Source organism: Primulina eburnea, unplaced genomic scaffold (assembly GCF_022965805.1).
Source record: "Primulina eburnea isolate SZY01 unplaced genomic scaffold, ASM2296580v1 ctg1360_ERROPOS210268, whole genome shotgun sequence".
Lineage (NCBI taxonomy): Eukaryota > Viridiplantae > Streptophyta > Magnoliopsida > Lamiales > Gesneriaceae > Primulina > Primulina eburnea.
The window spans coordinates 192,908-209,211 of NW_027330882.1; the positions used below are offsets into that span (position 1 = coordinate 192,908).

The window sequence follows — 16,304 nt, forward strand, 5'->3', positions numbered from 1 at the left end:
CAGTACACTGTGGTTTAGTCTGATCAGACGCTTACGTTATGTTATGAGCCACTAGCTTAGAAACATTATCTCTACCAGAAAATTATGATATGATATGACAGAGCTCTATTGAGCAAAGATTTTACGTATGATTTTCAGAGAATCTTGATTTGATGAAAAGTATTTTATATTGTGGCAAAAAAATTATTCTAAATTAACTAAAATTCAATCATGCAAATTGGCTTCCGGATTGAGTGCAAAAACTTATGTGAGACGATATCAAGAATCGTATTTTGTGAGATGGATCTCTTATTTGGATCTTCCATGAAAAATATTACTTTTTATGCTAAGAGTATCATTTTTTATTGTTAATATCGATAGGGTTGACCCGTCTCACAGATAAAGATTCGTGAGACCGTCTCACAAGAGACTTACTCCTGATTGAGTATACAAATACACACACAACACACAAAATTATGATATCACAGAAATAAGAAAAACAAAATCTTGAAATTATATTAAAAAATTTAGAAATAATTTTTATATGATTTTCTTATAATTAACTAGAATAATTACTTAAATATGGTAGCATTTTATTTTTTCAAATTTATGAAATTGTTAGAGATGATATCATATTTTAAAAGATTAATTTGGTTTATATACATAAAGAAATATTTATTAGCATATGATAATTATAGACGAACCACAAATTTTATAAAAATAGGCTTTGGCGATATTTTTTATTAAACAAAATAAAATATTTTATCATTTGTTTGAGCTGATTTTTGTTACATAAAAATTAGATAATGACATTAAATTTAATTACTCCAGGTCTCTTAATGTTTAATAATACTAATATCATTGTGCATGCAATTATTTGATTAGAGATTCATCAATTTTTAGATTAAACTATGAAGATAGATATTGAAAATATAAATGATTCTTTAGTTATAGTTTGGAATTATTATTTAGATAATGAAAAGGGTAAGACGACGGTTTTAACGACGGTTTCGCGATCCGTCACCAGAGGCTGCGTCGCATTCTAGAAGCAACGGGAGTTGAGCGTCGGTTCTTTGGAAGAAGATCGTCGCTATTTTTGCGACGGTTTTAAGAAATCGTCGTTAATATTAAGCGACGGTTTATACAAAACCATCGTTAATATTAACGTCGGTTTTAAAAACCCGTCGCTATATTTAGCAACGATTTCGTAAAGTCCATCGCTATATTTAGCAACGATTTCGTAAAACCGTCGCCATATTTATTTAAAAACCGCCGTTTAAGAAGCGACGGTGTTTATCAATAAAATCTATACAAAATAACTACTATGCAAAAATTAAAATATATATTAAATTTTCTGTAAAAAAAAAGAACTTTAAAACCTGATTTGCGCGAAGATATGCAGCTTCACGTAACGCTGGAAGATCGCACCGACGAGGAAATCTACGAAATAAATAGGAAAAAATGTTAGTACAAAATAAAAAAAATCGAAACTTCGAAAAATTTGATAGAGTTTCGCTACTACCTGAGATAGATGAAAAATCGTTCAAGGAAATGTTCGCGAACCTCGGTATATATAGAATCATAGTTAAAACCGTCGCTATATAGCGACGGGTTTACCTAACTGTCGCTATTATAGCGACGATTTGGCATATACCGTCGCTGATCTAGAAGGATTACTTAACAAACGAGCGACCGAGGCACACGCATTGCGTGTGACATGAATATATTGAGCTAATATATTAAAAATTCATGATATTACAACAACATGACACCGAAATATTTTGTACGTGAATCATTAAAAGCAATTGATTGCGAAACTTAAATAAATCTGTCAAACTCAATTTGTTACCTTACATGATATAAGTTTTGATCATAAAAAATAATATTCTTTTAAAGTCGTAAGTGAAATAACGATAAACTTCAACGTAAAAAAAGAAAACAAATAGTCAAATGATTTTCCAAAAGATATCATAATGTCATCAAACTAAAATTTATTGAATTTAAAACCTCAAATTTGTCTCCTAAATTCAGCTAACAAATTGAACAAAAACAATTAAAATTGTATTTATCTTTACACATTGTATGCATAAGTAGAACTCTATCTGTTCTAGTGTATTAATAGTTATGCTTGAGGTAATCTAACGAAGAACCTCAAATAACAATTTCTATTCCTGGAGCAACACAACCACCTATCTTGTAGAGTTTAACACAACCAAAGGAAAAAAAAGAATAATTTTTATACACTAAACATGAGGAAAAAGATTTGAAAATTGTAGTTTGACATTTTATTTCTTGAAGAAATTACAGAATAAAGAAATATGTAAGGCAAACACCTACTCTAAAGTCCATTATTACCTAGTAAAATATTTCAAATACATTGATCCGGAGTTCTCTTTTGGTTATTTGTGAAAACTTATCAATCTTCCATGTATACTTTCCATATAACTCCGAAGGTTTTGGTCCTGGAGCATAAGACAATAACAATAACAAACTCATGACAACGCAAAAATATATCACATGTGACATTAGGATAAATACTTGAAGCATACTACAATGCAAAAAAAATTTCTGACTTATTACACATAATTGCACCTGACAAAAAAGCCATCTTGACCCAGGTATGCTAATTATAAAACAACACTTAATAATTAATACATGCAAACCTAGAGGTATTCACTCTCAATTTTATTTATAATAAAATAATATTTTCATATCTTAATCCAATGTTTCTTGTACATATCCTCTAACCTCCTTCAGATCATGTAATACCTACATCCACACATGACAATATCGAACTTATAAATCTCAGAAAGGCATAAATCCCTATCCTCATTAGGAGAAAAGATAAGCAGATTATAACATGACTATCAAAACACATGCTCCGGATAGGAACTCGGAAGGATCATAACCAACAGAATTGGTGAAGGAACAATATAAATTGAATCAATGACGCTTATTAAAACTGATTTGATATAATCAATGCCCATTAATACCAATGGAGAAAGAGAAAAATCAATATCCACATGAATAATGAAATCCAACTGAACATGAGAAAGCTTGTAGCTCGAAAAGTTTAAGCGTCAAAACTGAAATTTTATTCATATTTGGGAGCCAGATCCTTTACTCTCCCCATATTATACAGTAATAAAAATAAGCATCATAATCATTCACACATTTTCCAAAAAGGATGCACAGGATTGAGCTAATGAAAAAAAAATCAAAGTATATGACCTGCAGTTACATGTAAGAACCACCAAATCATCAAATCTGTCCATTGCTTTCAGAAACCTACTCCACAAAAAAAAACAAAAAGGATGAGAGTGCCGAGACCACAAATAAAATCAATAAACAATGAATTTTTCCCAAATTAATCAAGTAGGTTTCTCACATAGCACTTGTAGTCCACGCCACATCTTGAACAATGTCTAAAGCAGCATGTAATATGAATTGGTGTAGATGAGCAGCATCCTCTTTCTCCAGATCTCAAAATTATCAGAATAAATCATATTGTGTGATGCCATAATGGTGAAAATGAATTTTTTTTAAAAAAAAAAACTAAAATTGATGGGGTATTGAAAAGAATCATACTTTGGGAACTGTACCAACCTCAGCTTCGTAAATGGGGATATCATTTTTGTTTACTATCATGAAGCACGCAGTACTTGCCATCAATTTCTTCCTCTTCTTCTTTGTCTTTTATGAATTTAGCTTCTCTGTAGTGTAAACATACTAATGAGTGGCCAGCAAACATGAGCATCGCGAGTAATTTTTATATAATTATGCCCTGATATATATAGACATCTCTAATTTGCTATTTTATAATAGTGGAGAATAATAGAATAAGCTTAGTTTCGTAATATAAATCCAACATTTACACATATATCTTCAATAATTTCAAGTTTAAAAGATATAAAGCAACATAATAAATCATAGACGATAAACTTATTTAATGTTAAAAACAAACCAGATGAAGATGGGGGCGAGTAGATCTGATCCATTGAATTGAGTATGTCACTTCTACAAATAACTTGTTTGCAACCGGTATCATTCAGCTTTTGAGAAAAAAACACAAAGTTAAAACCATCAAAAAAATTAAACTTAAACCAACAAATAGAAAATCATAAATAATCTGTTTGTCCATTGAAAAAAACACAAAGTTAAAACCATCAAAAAAATTAAACTTAAACCAACAAATAGAAAATCATAAATAATCTGTTTGTCCATTAGACACTAACCAAGTAATTTTTAAAATTGATTCAATAAATATAGAAATTGTAATATCCATGCCAAAAATGGTTATTTGGGAGAGATAAGATAGAGGATGAGAAATAGATAAACATGGATAGAGATAAAAGCATGGATAGAAAACAGGGATAGAGATAAATTGAATTTTTTAGCATCCCCCAAATTCTAACATTGAAACATATATCATGTATTTAACGATTATTGTAATTTTTGTACATAATGTATTTTTTAAAAATTCACAATAAAGAGAGTTGACTTACTTACATTTTTATCTTTCTCTATTAGGTAGCAATACCTCTTTGAAAACCACGTTTCTTGTGAATACACCATATTGACGCTCTAAATTCCCGTCTTTTACCAAGATTTTTGTAGAATTTTGTGAGACTCCTGTTGAAAGTGCCACATATAGTTGATCGTGGCTGAACACGTGGTTACGCAAAAATATGCCAATATTTGAGATTGTTTGACCTTGTGCTTTGTTTATTGTCAAAGCAAAACTAAGCCTTATGGGAAACTGTCGACGTGTCAACTCAAATGGTAATCCAGAATTATCTTCAATTTTCAAGGGCATTCTATGTAGAAAGAATCTGGTACCCTTGCGAGGACCTGTTATGATCTCAGCATCTACAAAATTTCTACCAAGACTGCGACATATTAATATTGTTCCATTGCATAGACCAAGTTCAGGCGCAACATTTCTCAAGAGCATGACAGGACTTCCTACTTTCAATTTGATTTTATGCGGTGGCAAACCACTTGGATTAAGGGAATTCAAAAATTCTTCTTGAAAAAGGTTGTGATTGTCGTCTTCTACACTATCCCAAGAGGTATACTCTTTTTCGTCTCCAAGAAACTTGAGAATCAACATTTGATTAATAGTGTCCACATCAACATTTTTTGGTGTGATGATTGCTCTATCAACCATATAGTTTTCATCGTTAACATGATTTAGCATATTAGGAAAAACAGAATCAATCAAAACCTGAATTGATTGTTCACCTTCCCATGGTATGATAATTGAATCTGGTAATTTTATGAAATCACGATTTACAGTATGTTGCAATCCATCACCGACGCACAAGAGAAATTGCGAGAACTCAATATCTTGAGCAGATCTCATATTCTGTTGAAGGTGTATTATCTTTACGCAATTCCGGAATGTTGACCTTGAAATACTTGCAGCAATTTGTTCTGCCTTTGACCCTCGTTTAACAACCGGTAACACTTGTCGAAAATCACCACCAAAAACCATTGTCTTCCCTCCAAATTCTATTTGATTTTCCATAATATCTTGGAAACTCTTACTGACAGATTCAAAAGCATAGTGATTTTCCATTGGAGCCTCGTCCAATACTATAGCTGATGCACGCCTTATTAGATCTGAAAGTTCTGTCTGTTTTTTTATTTTGCAAAGTGTTGATGCGGTTGGTTTAAGTGGAATTTGAAAACGTGAATGTGCAGTTCTTCCACCTGGCAACAATGTCGCAGCTATTCCAGATGTTGCTACCACAATTATTATTTTACCCATTTGTCTTAAATGTGCCAACATTGAGCGGTATAGAAAAGTCTTACCAGTGCCTCCAGGACCATCAATGAAGAAAAGTTTTGATTTGTTATGCATAATACTTTCTATGATGGTGTCAAACGCAATCTTTTGTTGAGCATTCAAACGTTCAATAGATCTCAAATCATCATCAGAAATATGATAAAAAAAAGCTCATCCTCAATTATTCTTGGCAATGGTGCGTCTTCTAAAAACTCAGCACTTATTGATGGCAAATCAAAATCACCAAGTTTCATTTTGTACTGATGCAACAACCTTCGTATCTCAAGCAATAACTTATTGATGATTAAGTTACTTGATGAAATTTTTCTGCCATAATCTTCACACATGCTAGGATGGAACTCATCCCAGAGTTCTCGAACTATTGTTTGTTGACAGAACACCAGTATGGATACAAATAACCTTCTCAATGAGGATGACATTCTAACAGAGCGTGCTTCTTGTAGACAATGTATTACATAATCATCTTGTTTGAGAAGTCCTCTCATTTGAGCAGACTCCTTAAACGGTGAATATGTTATCCCATTCACAGTCATCAGATATTCAAAAGATGTTGGGCCCCTGACATTATTTAAAAGGATACGAAGATAAAACCTCTCACCTTCAGATGGCGACGCAACATATACTCTTCCAACCACATTATTGTTATTTCTTCGACGAACCCATTTTTTTCCAGATTTTATCCATGTGTAATATTGTGGAAATTCTCGATATAAATACTTTCCAGTCAAGTCAGGATCACAATTTATTTTGAAAAAATCTGTAAGCATAGTCTTCGAGTTGTCATCATCTACAAGTAGATCGCTTACGCGTTGTTGGGGGTCAAAATAAATCAAATGTTGGTTTGGTGTATGTTGGGAACGAAATTCTGGCGTTTGACAAAAGTTTGACCAACTGATTACAGCAACTGAATTGGACTAACTGATTGACGTAACTGAACACGTCATCAGTCAACTGATCGCCTCAACTAAAGTCTACTCCATCGACAACCGATCTTTACCAGCTGATCTCTCAGCTGTACACGTCATCAGTTGAAAGCGACAACCGACAAATAGTACAGCCACCTGTGAACCGGTAGTGGCTCGCCGTATTTCAGAAATGAACAGTGTACTATTGTCAGGATATATCGACGTTGCAAATCAACGGTTAGAATATTCAAATATCTTTAATGTTACCGTTGAAAGGGAAGCCTATAAATAGTCGAAGGCAGCAGCTAAAGAACATCACTCGCATTCTCAGTTATCTTACTTGCTGTTACGCTGCAAAAATATCCGCTCACACTCAGAAATCAAGCTCACGCTTATCAGTTTTATCAGTAGTATTCAAGACTACGTTCTAGAGCTTTCATAGCACTTTGTAATCGTTTGATATATTTTCTAAGTTGTGCTAAGATCAGTTACGATCTGTTAAAAGTGTTGTATACTAAGAGTTTCAGTATTGGCAAAGTGATAAGTCCAAACTGAAGTGGGTCAGTACACTGTTTTGTATTTGATCAAAGTCTTTTAGTGAATATACTATCTTCGTGATAGAAGGGGTGACATAGGAGTTATTCAAGTCTCCGAACATCCAGAAACAAACTGTGCCATTATTACTTTCAGTTATCATTTTCAGTTAGATACTCTATCTTTCAGTCAGTTAGTTTTCCGCAACTGTTTAGTCAGTTTAACTGATTGTTATTGACCGACGGGATATATAGATTCAGTTTGTAACATAACTGAAATCAGTTTGTCGAGGAATATTTTAAATTGAGCAGTGTTTATTCAACCCCCCTTCTAAACACTCTTCACCTGATTCACCGATCCTTTCAAGTGGTATCAGAGCGAGTGATATCATTTCAAAGATTATCTACACTCTAAGTGCTCACTATGTCTTCATTCAACAAGATTCCCATGTTCTCCAGAGAAGATTTCGACGATTGGAAGATCAGGATGCAGGCTCATCTGTCTGCACAGGATGATGACATGTGGTACGTTATAACTGACGGACCCATGAAGATCTTGAAAGCCAATACATCAATTGCAATCACAGATGGGGAACCGAACCGTATTGAAAAGCCCAGAGATGAGTGGACTGCTGAAGACAAGAGAAAAGCAAATATGGATAATGTAGCAAAAGACATATTGTACAAAACACTGGACAAAGTGACGTTCAGTAAGATCAAGATGTGCAAGACGGCTAAAGAGATTTGGGAGAAACTAATCCAACTTTGCGAAGGCAATGAACAAACCAAAGAGAACAAGCTATCTGTTGCAGTACAGAAGTTCGACAACATCAGAATGAAAGTTGGAGAAACAATGCATGAATATGATGAAAGAACCAGCTGCATCATAAATGAACTGAATGCACTTGGAAAAGTGTATACCAATAAAGAAGTGGCATTAAAGGTTATCAGAGGTCTTCCCAAAGAATGGGATGTAAAAACCATGGCTATGCGGGAGTCTAAAGATCTGAACAAAGTGGAACTCCATGATCTATTCGCTGACATAAAAGCATATGAGTTTGAACTGCAAACTCGAGAAGGAGAACCACCTACCCCACCAGCAACTACTGCTTTAGCTGCTGTAAGATCATAACCAACTGGTTCAGTTGAGAAAGGTGCAGATCAACTAAGCAATGACGCAATGTCATTGTTCATCAGGAAATTCGGAATATTCATGAGGAAAAATCAAGGAAACTTTCAGAAGCAATACCAAAGAAATAATTCTAGAGAAGAGTCCAATGCATGCTACAACTGTGGCAAACCTGGTCATTTTATTGCTGACTGTCCCAAACCTATGAAGGACAGTCAAGTGTCAACTGAAAGAAAGAAGAAAGTGTATGAGCATAAGAGGAGATCTAAGGATGATAAGAAGCCTTACAGAAAGAAGCATGAGGTACTCCTGGCTGAGGATAGCAAAGCCAAGTGGGCAGAGACCGACAGCGAAGAGTCAGAACCAGAAACATCTTGCAGCTCTAGTGAAGATGAGGAAGAAGTAAAGTGCCTAATGGCTGATGACACAGACGATCAGGCAAGCAGCCAACAGGTATTTGACTTCAGCTCCACTGATTTCACAAGGGAATAACTTATTACAACTCTTCATGACATGGTTAGTGAATATCAAGAGCTTGCCTTAGCATTGACAGAGATACAGAATTCTCAGAAATCATTTACTGATAAAACTTGATTAGGGTTCAGTAACCAGGATGAAACACCTTCCAAAGTTATTCAACCAAAACTGAATATGGACAAAGGGAAATATATTCACTTTGTCAAATCAGTTATGGTACAAGACCAAGCAGAGCCAAGTAAACTGATTGAACAGCCGACTCATAATATGAGCAAGGGCAAAAGATGTGGTATTGGTTATAGCCCAAAAGTCGTGACTGACTCACGAAGTTAGCCACCAAAAATTTTCAGCAAAAACTATTCAAAAGGCTATTCCAACTACTATAACAGCAAATCAGTTCAGAAAAGATACTGGCTGAACAATCAATCGAAAAAGGGCAAATCACATGTTGTATCCCCTGCACACCATACACACCACACACACACAGACCGGGAAAGACAATTTGGAATACAGCAACTGGACGGTCAGTCAGACTGATCCAAGTTTGGATTCCTAAAGGACTAATCAACTTTGGACTCAAATTATTAAAAAAGTTACCACAATCTTATCTTGTGTTTGACTGCAGGTAACAGGTACAAGCACTGGATCTATATGGTATTTGGACAGTGGATGTTCACGACACATGACAGGAGATTCAAATTTATTATCTCAACTGACCAAGTACACTGGACCAAACATCAGCTTTGGAGATAACTTTAAAGGTAAAACTGTGGGTAAGGGTAAGCTTATCCATGGTAACTTCACCATTAATGATATTTTATTAGTTGAGAATGTCAAGTATAATCTGATCAGTATCAGTCAGTTATGCGATAGTGGATTCTCAGTTCAGTTTGACAAACATTCTTGTTCAGTCAGAAACTCAACTGAAGAGATCATCCTAACTGGAAAAAGGTGTGGAAACACTTACAAAGTCAGTTGGAATGATCAACCTTATGCACCGGTATGTTTTATTGCTTCAAAATCTTCTAAAAACTGGTTGTGGCATAAGAGATTAAACCACCTCAACTTCAAATCTATTGCTTATTTGAGTAACCACGATCTTGTTACTGGATTGCCCAAAATAGATTTTATCAAAGACAAAATTTGCTCAGCATGTCAGTTTGGTAAGCAAATCAAATCCTCTTTTGAGAACAAGGGTTGTAAATCTTCCTCCCGATGCTTAGAACTGCTACACATGAATCTATTTGGTCCTATACCAGTCATGAGCTTAGGGGGAATGAAATACACCTTGGTGGTTGTAGACGATTTTTCAAGATTCACTTGGGTTATATTTCTCAAGTCCAAAGACCAAACTGCTGCTCAACTGATTAAGCTTTTCAAAAGATTATTAAATGAAAAATCAGTTGGAATTGATAGAATCAGATCCGATCGAGGAACTGAATTTATCAATCAAACTCTTTCAAATTATTTAGAGAATACAGGAATCAAGCATGAGCTCTCAGCAGCCAGAACTCCTCAGCAAAATGGTGTAGCTGAAAGGAGAAATCGGACCCTTAAAGAGGCTGCTAGAACGATGCTTGCTGATTCTTCTATCTCTCAAAGGTTTTGGGCAGAGGAAGTGAACACTGCGTGTTATACTCAAAACAGATCAATGATTAATAAGAATCATATGAAAACACCTTATGAGATCTGGCATGGAAAGAAAAGTGTGGTTTCTTACTTCAAAATATTCGGCTGTAGATGTTTTATACTTGTCAATGGTAAAACCCATTTAACAGCTTTTGATGCTAAATCTGCAGAGGGAATATTTCTTGGGTATTCTTCAGTTAGTAGAGCTTATAGAGTCTTCAACAAAAATACCTTGAATGTTGAGGAATCTATTCATGTTGTGTTTGATGAATCTACACTAACGTTTAAGCCAACTGATACAGTTGAGCTAGCTGATAGATTTATAGATATAAGCTTGGATGATGATGAAGAAGATGCTCATCTAAATCAAAACAATCTCCAATCACCTGAACCTGAAATATTGGATCAATCAGCTGAGTTGGAAGCAAATCCTGACATTCAGTTAGTGGAGCATACAAATGAGAATCAGTTGCCAACTGAACTAGCTCTTACTGAAACTGAAGATATTCAGTTACCTACTGAGGATATTGCTATTACAGAAGAAACAAATGCTGAACTCAGATGGAAGAAATCACATCCTCCAGAACTGGTGATAGGTAATCCATCTGATCCGGTAAGAACAAGAAATCAAATGCTTAATTTGTTTATTCATTCAGCTTTTGTATCTCAACTGGAGCCAAAGAAGACTGATGAAGCTCTTGCCGATCCTAACTGGATAAATGCAATGCAAGAAGAGCTAAATCAGTTTACCCATAACAATGTCTAGAACATAGTTCCAAGACCAACTTCTAAAACTGTGATAGGTACAAAGTGGGTATACAGGAATAAGCTGAACGAAGATGGTTCAGTTGTGCGCAACAAAGCAAGGCTGGTAGCACAAGGTTATAGGCAGGAAGAAGGAATTGATTACGACGAGACATATGCACCAGTTGCAAGACTGGAGGCAATCAGAATATTCCTTGCCTATGCCTCTTTCAAAAATTTCAAAGTCTTTCAAATGGACGTAAAGAGTGCATTTCTGAACGGCCAGTTGCAGGAAGAAGTTTACGTTGAACAACCTCCAGGTTATGTAAATCATCACCTTCCTGATCATGTCTATCATTTGAACAAAGCTTTATACGGTCTCAAACAAGCTCCAAGAGCTTGGTATGAAACTCTTTCAAAATTTCTAACTGACCATGACTTTTCTGTCGGATCAGTTGACAAAACATTGTTCAAATTCTCCAAGAATGATCATATTTTACTTGTTCAAATTTATGTTGACGATATTATTTTTGGGTCAACTAACCCCAAACTATGCGAGAAGTTTTCCAAGTTAATGCAGGAAAAATTCGAGATGAGCATGATGGGTGAGCTGACATTCTTCTTTGGTCTTCAAGTGAAACAACTGGATTCAGGAACATTTATCGGTCAAACCAAGTACACAAAGGAATTGCTGAAGAAATTTGGCATGGAATCATGTTCAGCTGCAAGCACCCCCATGAGCTCATCAGCTAAATTAGACACTGATCAAGGGGGAATATCAGTTGAGACGACACTCTACAGAGGTTTAATAGGTTTATTATTGTACCTAACTGCAAGTCGTCCTGATATTGTGTTTGTTGTATGCATGTGTGCAAGATTCCAAGCTAATCCTAAGCAGTCACATTTTTCTTCTGCCAAACGTATCTTGAAATATATTAAAGGCACGCAAAATGTTGGTTTATGGTACTCTAAAGACTCATCGTTCAATTTAGTTGGCTATTCAGATGCAGACTATGCAGGATGCAAGTTTGATCGAAAAAGCACAAGTGGATCATGTCAGTTTCTAGGAGACAGAATGATCTCTTGGTTCAGTAAGAAGCAAACATCCATAGCAACTTCCACAACTGAAGCAGAATACCTTGCTGCTGGAAGCTGCTGTGCCCAACTGCTCTGGATTCAGCAACAACTGAAAGATTATGGTGTTGATGCAAAGGAATCGCAAATATTCTGTGACAACACGAGTACAATCGCTATTACGTATAATCCAGTTCTTCACTCCATGACTAAGCATATAGATGTCAGACATCACTTCATCAGAGACCATGCTTTAAAGAAGAACATCAGATTGGAATACGTATCAACTGAACAGCAAGCGGCTGACATCTTCACCAAACCACTGGCTGAGACTAATTTTTCTCACTTTCGCAATATACTTGGATTAATTGATTTATCTTAATTAATGATTTTTGCTCGTAACTTGTTTATAAGCTTTATTGTTGTCTTACTGAATATTTAAGTGAGTTGCTTATTCTTATGAGTTCTTAACTGATATCAGTTAGTGTTTTTTTGTCGTTCTTGTGTTTATATCTCATATAGATCATTGCAAGCAGAAATAAAAGAACTACGACGATAAAACATAATAAATATTTTTATTTAGGAAGAGGAGAGGAGCCGGTTACAATTTTCATATTTTTTCCCCCACAGCAATTATCCACATACTCATCCATGCAACTAGTGCTGAGGAAGAGGTTTTGCAGAAATTGTGGGAGGCAGCGATGCGGCGGAGGATCTCCAGCTCCTTCAGAAGAAAGAGCTTACAGAGATTACCTTCCTTAAAAAGGTCCACCCCCGCAGGAACCTCTAGGAGCTCCCGCACCTCTCGTAGTTGGGCCTTCCGCTTGAAAGTGGAGACCCGCTCAGAGTAATACAGGAACTCCAGCTCCTGTTGAACAACAACTGTATACTGAAGCCGAGCTTTCTTTCGCTCATATTGATGAAGTGATTCAAGCTGTGGTGGAGGAATCCCACATTAGTGAACCCGTTTCTGACAAAGTTGATCACTCTGCTGATCAAACCAATCCAGAGGTCACTATTCCTTCAGAAGAAATTGTTCAACCAGATCAATCTGCTGATCAGGTCATACCAACTGATGTGCTAGATGACTCAATCGATCATTCCTTAGAGGCATCAGTTCAGGTTTTGTCACCATCGACTGAACAGAATCCTTCCTCACCACCTCGGGATCAAGAAGTAATCCCTGCTACTGATATTTCAGTTAGAAATGCTGTTGAAACAATTTCAACTGATCAAGCCTTGATCGTTTCTGAACCTACTACAAGTGAACCAAGCACTTCTCGTCAATCCAATCCTCCATCTTCAGCAGATTTTGATCTCATTTTTGAAGAAGTCCAACATATGCAGGACAATATGAGGCAAATAATTTCTGCCATTTCCAAGATTCAAAATACGCTATTATCGCACAGTCTGAAGTTGGACGATAATCAGGAGTCTTTAAAAAGGCTGAAGGATATCCAATCTTCTGTTACCGTTCTTTCTTTTGCAGTTGGTGATATTCAGAAAAATAGAGGTATCATGTCCAGTCTGACTGCCACTCAAGAATTAATTACCAAACGGGTCGACAGTGTGGAGTCGCTTGTGTCTCGGAAAATTGAACTACTGCAAGTCACAATGTCTAGTGCTATTGAAAATATGTCATCCTCTGTCACGCTCCTTTCTTCTGACGTTCGCAAGCTATCTGACCAGATGGAGCGGTTTGACAAAAAGGGGGAAGAGATCTTAGAACAGCAGAAGAAATAATAAGAGCAGTATCTATTGTATCTATTTGAAGAAATGAGAATTCATTTGATTATTCGACATCTTATTTTATCTACTGAGAATTCTATCTAGTGTCTCTTTCTATTGTTTTGTCAAACACCATAAAGGAGGAAATTGTTGGGAACGAAATTCCGGCGTTTGACAAAAGTTTGATCAACTGATTACAGCAACTGAATTGGACTAACTGATTGACGTAACTGAACACGTCATCAGTCAACTGATCGCCTCAACTAAAGTCTACTCCATCGACAACTGATCTTTACCAGCTGATCTCTCAGCTGTACACGTCATCAGTTGAAAGCGACAACCGAAAAATAGTAAAGCCACCTGTGAACTGGTAGTGGCTCGCCGCATTTCAGAAATGAACAGTGTACTATTGTCAGGATATATCGACGTGGCAAATCAACGGTTAGAATATTCAAATATCTTTAATGTTACCGTTGAAAGGGAAGCCTATAAATAGTCGAAGACAGCAGCTAAAGAACATCACTCGCATTCTCAGTTATCTTACTTGCTGTTACGCTGCAAAAATATCCGCTCACACTCAGAAATCAAGCTCACGCTTATCAGTTTTATCAGTAGTATTCAAGACTACGTTCTAGAGCTTTCATAGCACTTTGTAATCGTTTGATATATTTTCTAAGTTGTGCTAAGATCAGTTACGATCTGTTAAAAGTGTTGTATACTAAAAGTTTCAGTATTGGCAAAGTGATAAGTCCAAACTGAAGTGGGTCAGTACACTGTTTTGTATTTGATCAAAGTCTTTTAGTGAATATACTATCTTCGTGATAGAAGGGGTGACATAGGAGTTATTCAAGTCTCCGAACATCCAGAAACAAACTGTGCCATTATTACTTTCAGTTATCATTTTCAGTTAGATACTCTATCTTTCAGTCAGTTAGTTTTCCGCAACTGTTTAGTCAGTTTAACTGATTGTTATTGACAGACGGGATATATAGATTCAGTTTGTAACATAACTGAAATCAGTTTGTCGAGGAATATTTTAAATTGAGCAGTGTTTATTCAACCCCCCTTCTAAACACTCTTCACCTGATTCACCGATCCTTTCAAGTGGTATCAGAGCGAGTTATATCATTTCAAAGATTATCTACACTCTAAGTGCTCACTATGTCTTCATTCAACAAGATTCCCATGTTCTCCAGAGAAGATTTCGACGATTGGAAGATCAGGATACAAGCTCATCTGTCTGCACAGGATGATGACATGTGGTACGTTATAACTGACGGACCCATGAAGATCTTGAAAGCCAATACATCAATTGCAATCACAGATGGGGAACCGAACCGTATTGAAAAGCCCAGAGATGAGTGGACTGCTGAAGACAAGAGAAAAGCAAATATGGATAATGTAGCAAAAGACATATTGTACAAAACACTGGACAAAGTGACGTTCAGTAAGATCAAGATGTGCAAGACGGCTAAAGATATTTGGGAGAAACTAATCCAACTTTGCGAAGGCAATGAACAAACCAAAGAGAACAAGCTATCTGTTGCAGTACAGAAGTTCGACAACATCAGAATGAAAGTTGGAGAAATAATGCATGAATATGATGAAAGAACCAGCTGCATCATAAATGAACTGAATGCACTTGGAAAAGTGTATACCAATAAAGAAGTGGCATTAAAGGTTATCAGAGGTCTTCCCAAAGAATGGGATGTAAAAACCATGGCTATGAGGGAGTCTAAAGATCTTAACAAAGTGGAACTCCATGATCTATTCGCTGACTTAAAAACATATGAGTTTGAACTGCAAACTCGAGAAGGAGAACCACCTACCCCAGCAGCAACTACTGCTTTAGCTGCTGTAAGATCAGAACCAACTGGTTCAGTTGAGAAAGGTGCAGATCAACTAAGCAATGACGCAATGTCATTGTTCATCAGGAAATTCGGAAGATTCATGAGGAAAAATCAAGGAAACTTTCAGAAGCAATACCAAAGAAATAATTCTAGAGAAGAGTCCAATGCATGCTACAACTGTGGCAAACCTGGTCATTTTATTGCTGACTGTCCCAAACCTAAGAAGGACAGTCAAGTGTCAACTGAAAGAAAGAAGAAAGTGTATGAGCATAAGAGGAGATCTAAGGATGATAAGAAGCCTTAAAGAAAGAAGCATGAGGTACTCCTGGCTGAGGATAGAAAAGCCAAGTGGGCAGAGACCGACAGCGAAGAGTCAGAACCAGAAACATCTTGCAGCTCTAGTGAAGATGAGGAAGAAGTAAAGTGCTTAATGGCTGATGACAC

At 36.1% G+C, this 16,304-nt stretch overlaps 2 protein-coding genes across 6 annotated transcripts; both read right to left on the reverse strand.

Annotated features, from left to right (window-relative positions):
* Window positions 1-1,734: 1,734 nt before the first annotated feature.
* LOC140820697 (uncharacterized) lies at window positions 1,735-4,025 on the reverse strand. 5 transcript variants are annotated; one of them, XR_012115565.1, is made up of 5 exons: window positions 3,944-3,969; window positions 3,586-3,692; window positions 3,368-3,461; window positions 3,211-3,267; window positions 1,735-2,441 (listed from the first exon to the last, which is right to left on the reverse strand). XR_012115565.1 is itself a non-coding variant. In XM_073181024.1 (5 exons), the coding sequence occupies exons 2-5, from the start codon at window positions 3,646-3,648 to the stop codon at window positions 2,396-2,398; spliced, it is 252 nt and encodes an 83-aa protein (XP_073037125.1). In that variant the 5' UTR covers window positions 3,649-3,692; window positions 3,944-4,025; the 3' UTR covers window positions 1,735-2,395. The 5 variants fall into 5 exon arrangements, 2 of the variants coding, with proteins under 2 accessions (XP_073037125.1, XP_073037124.1); XM_073181024.1 differs by having other exon boundaries at window positions 3,368-3,453; window positions 3,944-4,025; XM_073181023.1 differs by having other exon boundaries at window positions 1,739-2,441; window positions 3,368-3,453; window positions 3,568-3,692; window positions 3,944-4,025.
* A 467-nt stretch (window positions 4,026-4,492) lies between these two features.
* LOC140820696 (uncharacterized) lies at window positions 4,493-5,752 on the reverse strand. The gene has a single exon (XM_073181022.1). It carries the CDS (start codon window positions 5,750-5,752, stop codon window positions 4,493-4,495), a length of 1,260 nt encoding a protein of 419 aa, XP_073037123.1.
* Between the last annotated feature and the right edge of the window lie 10,552 nt (window positions 5,753-16,304).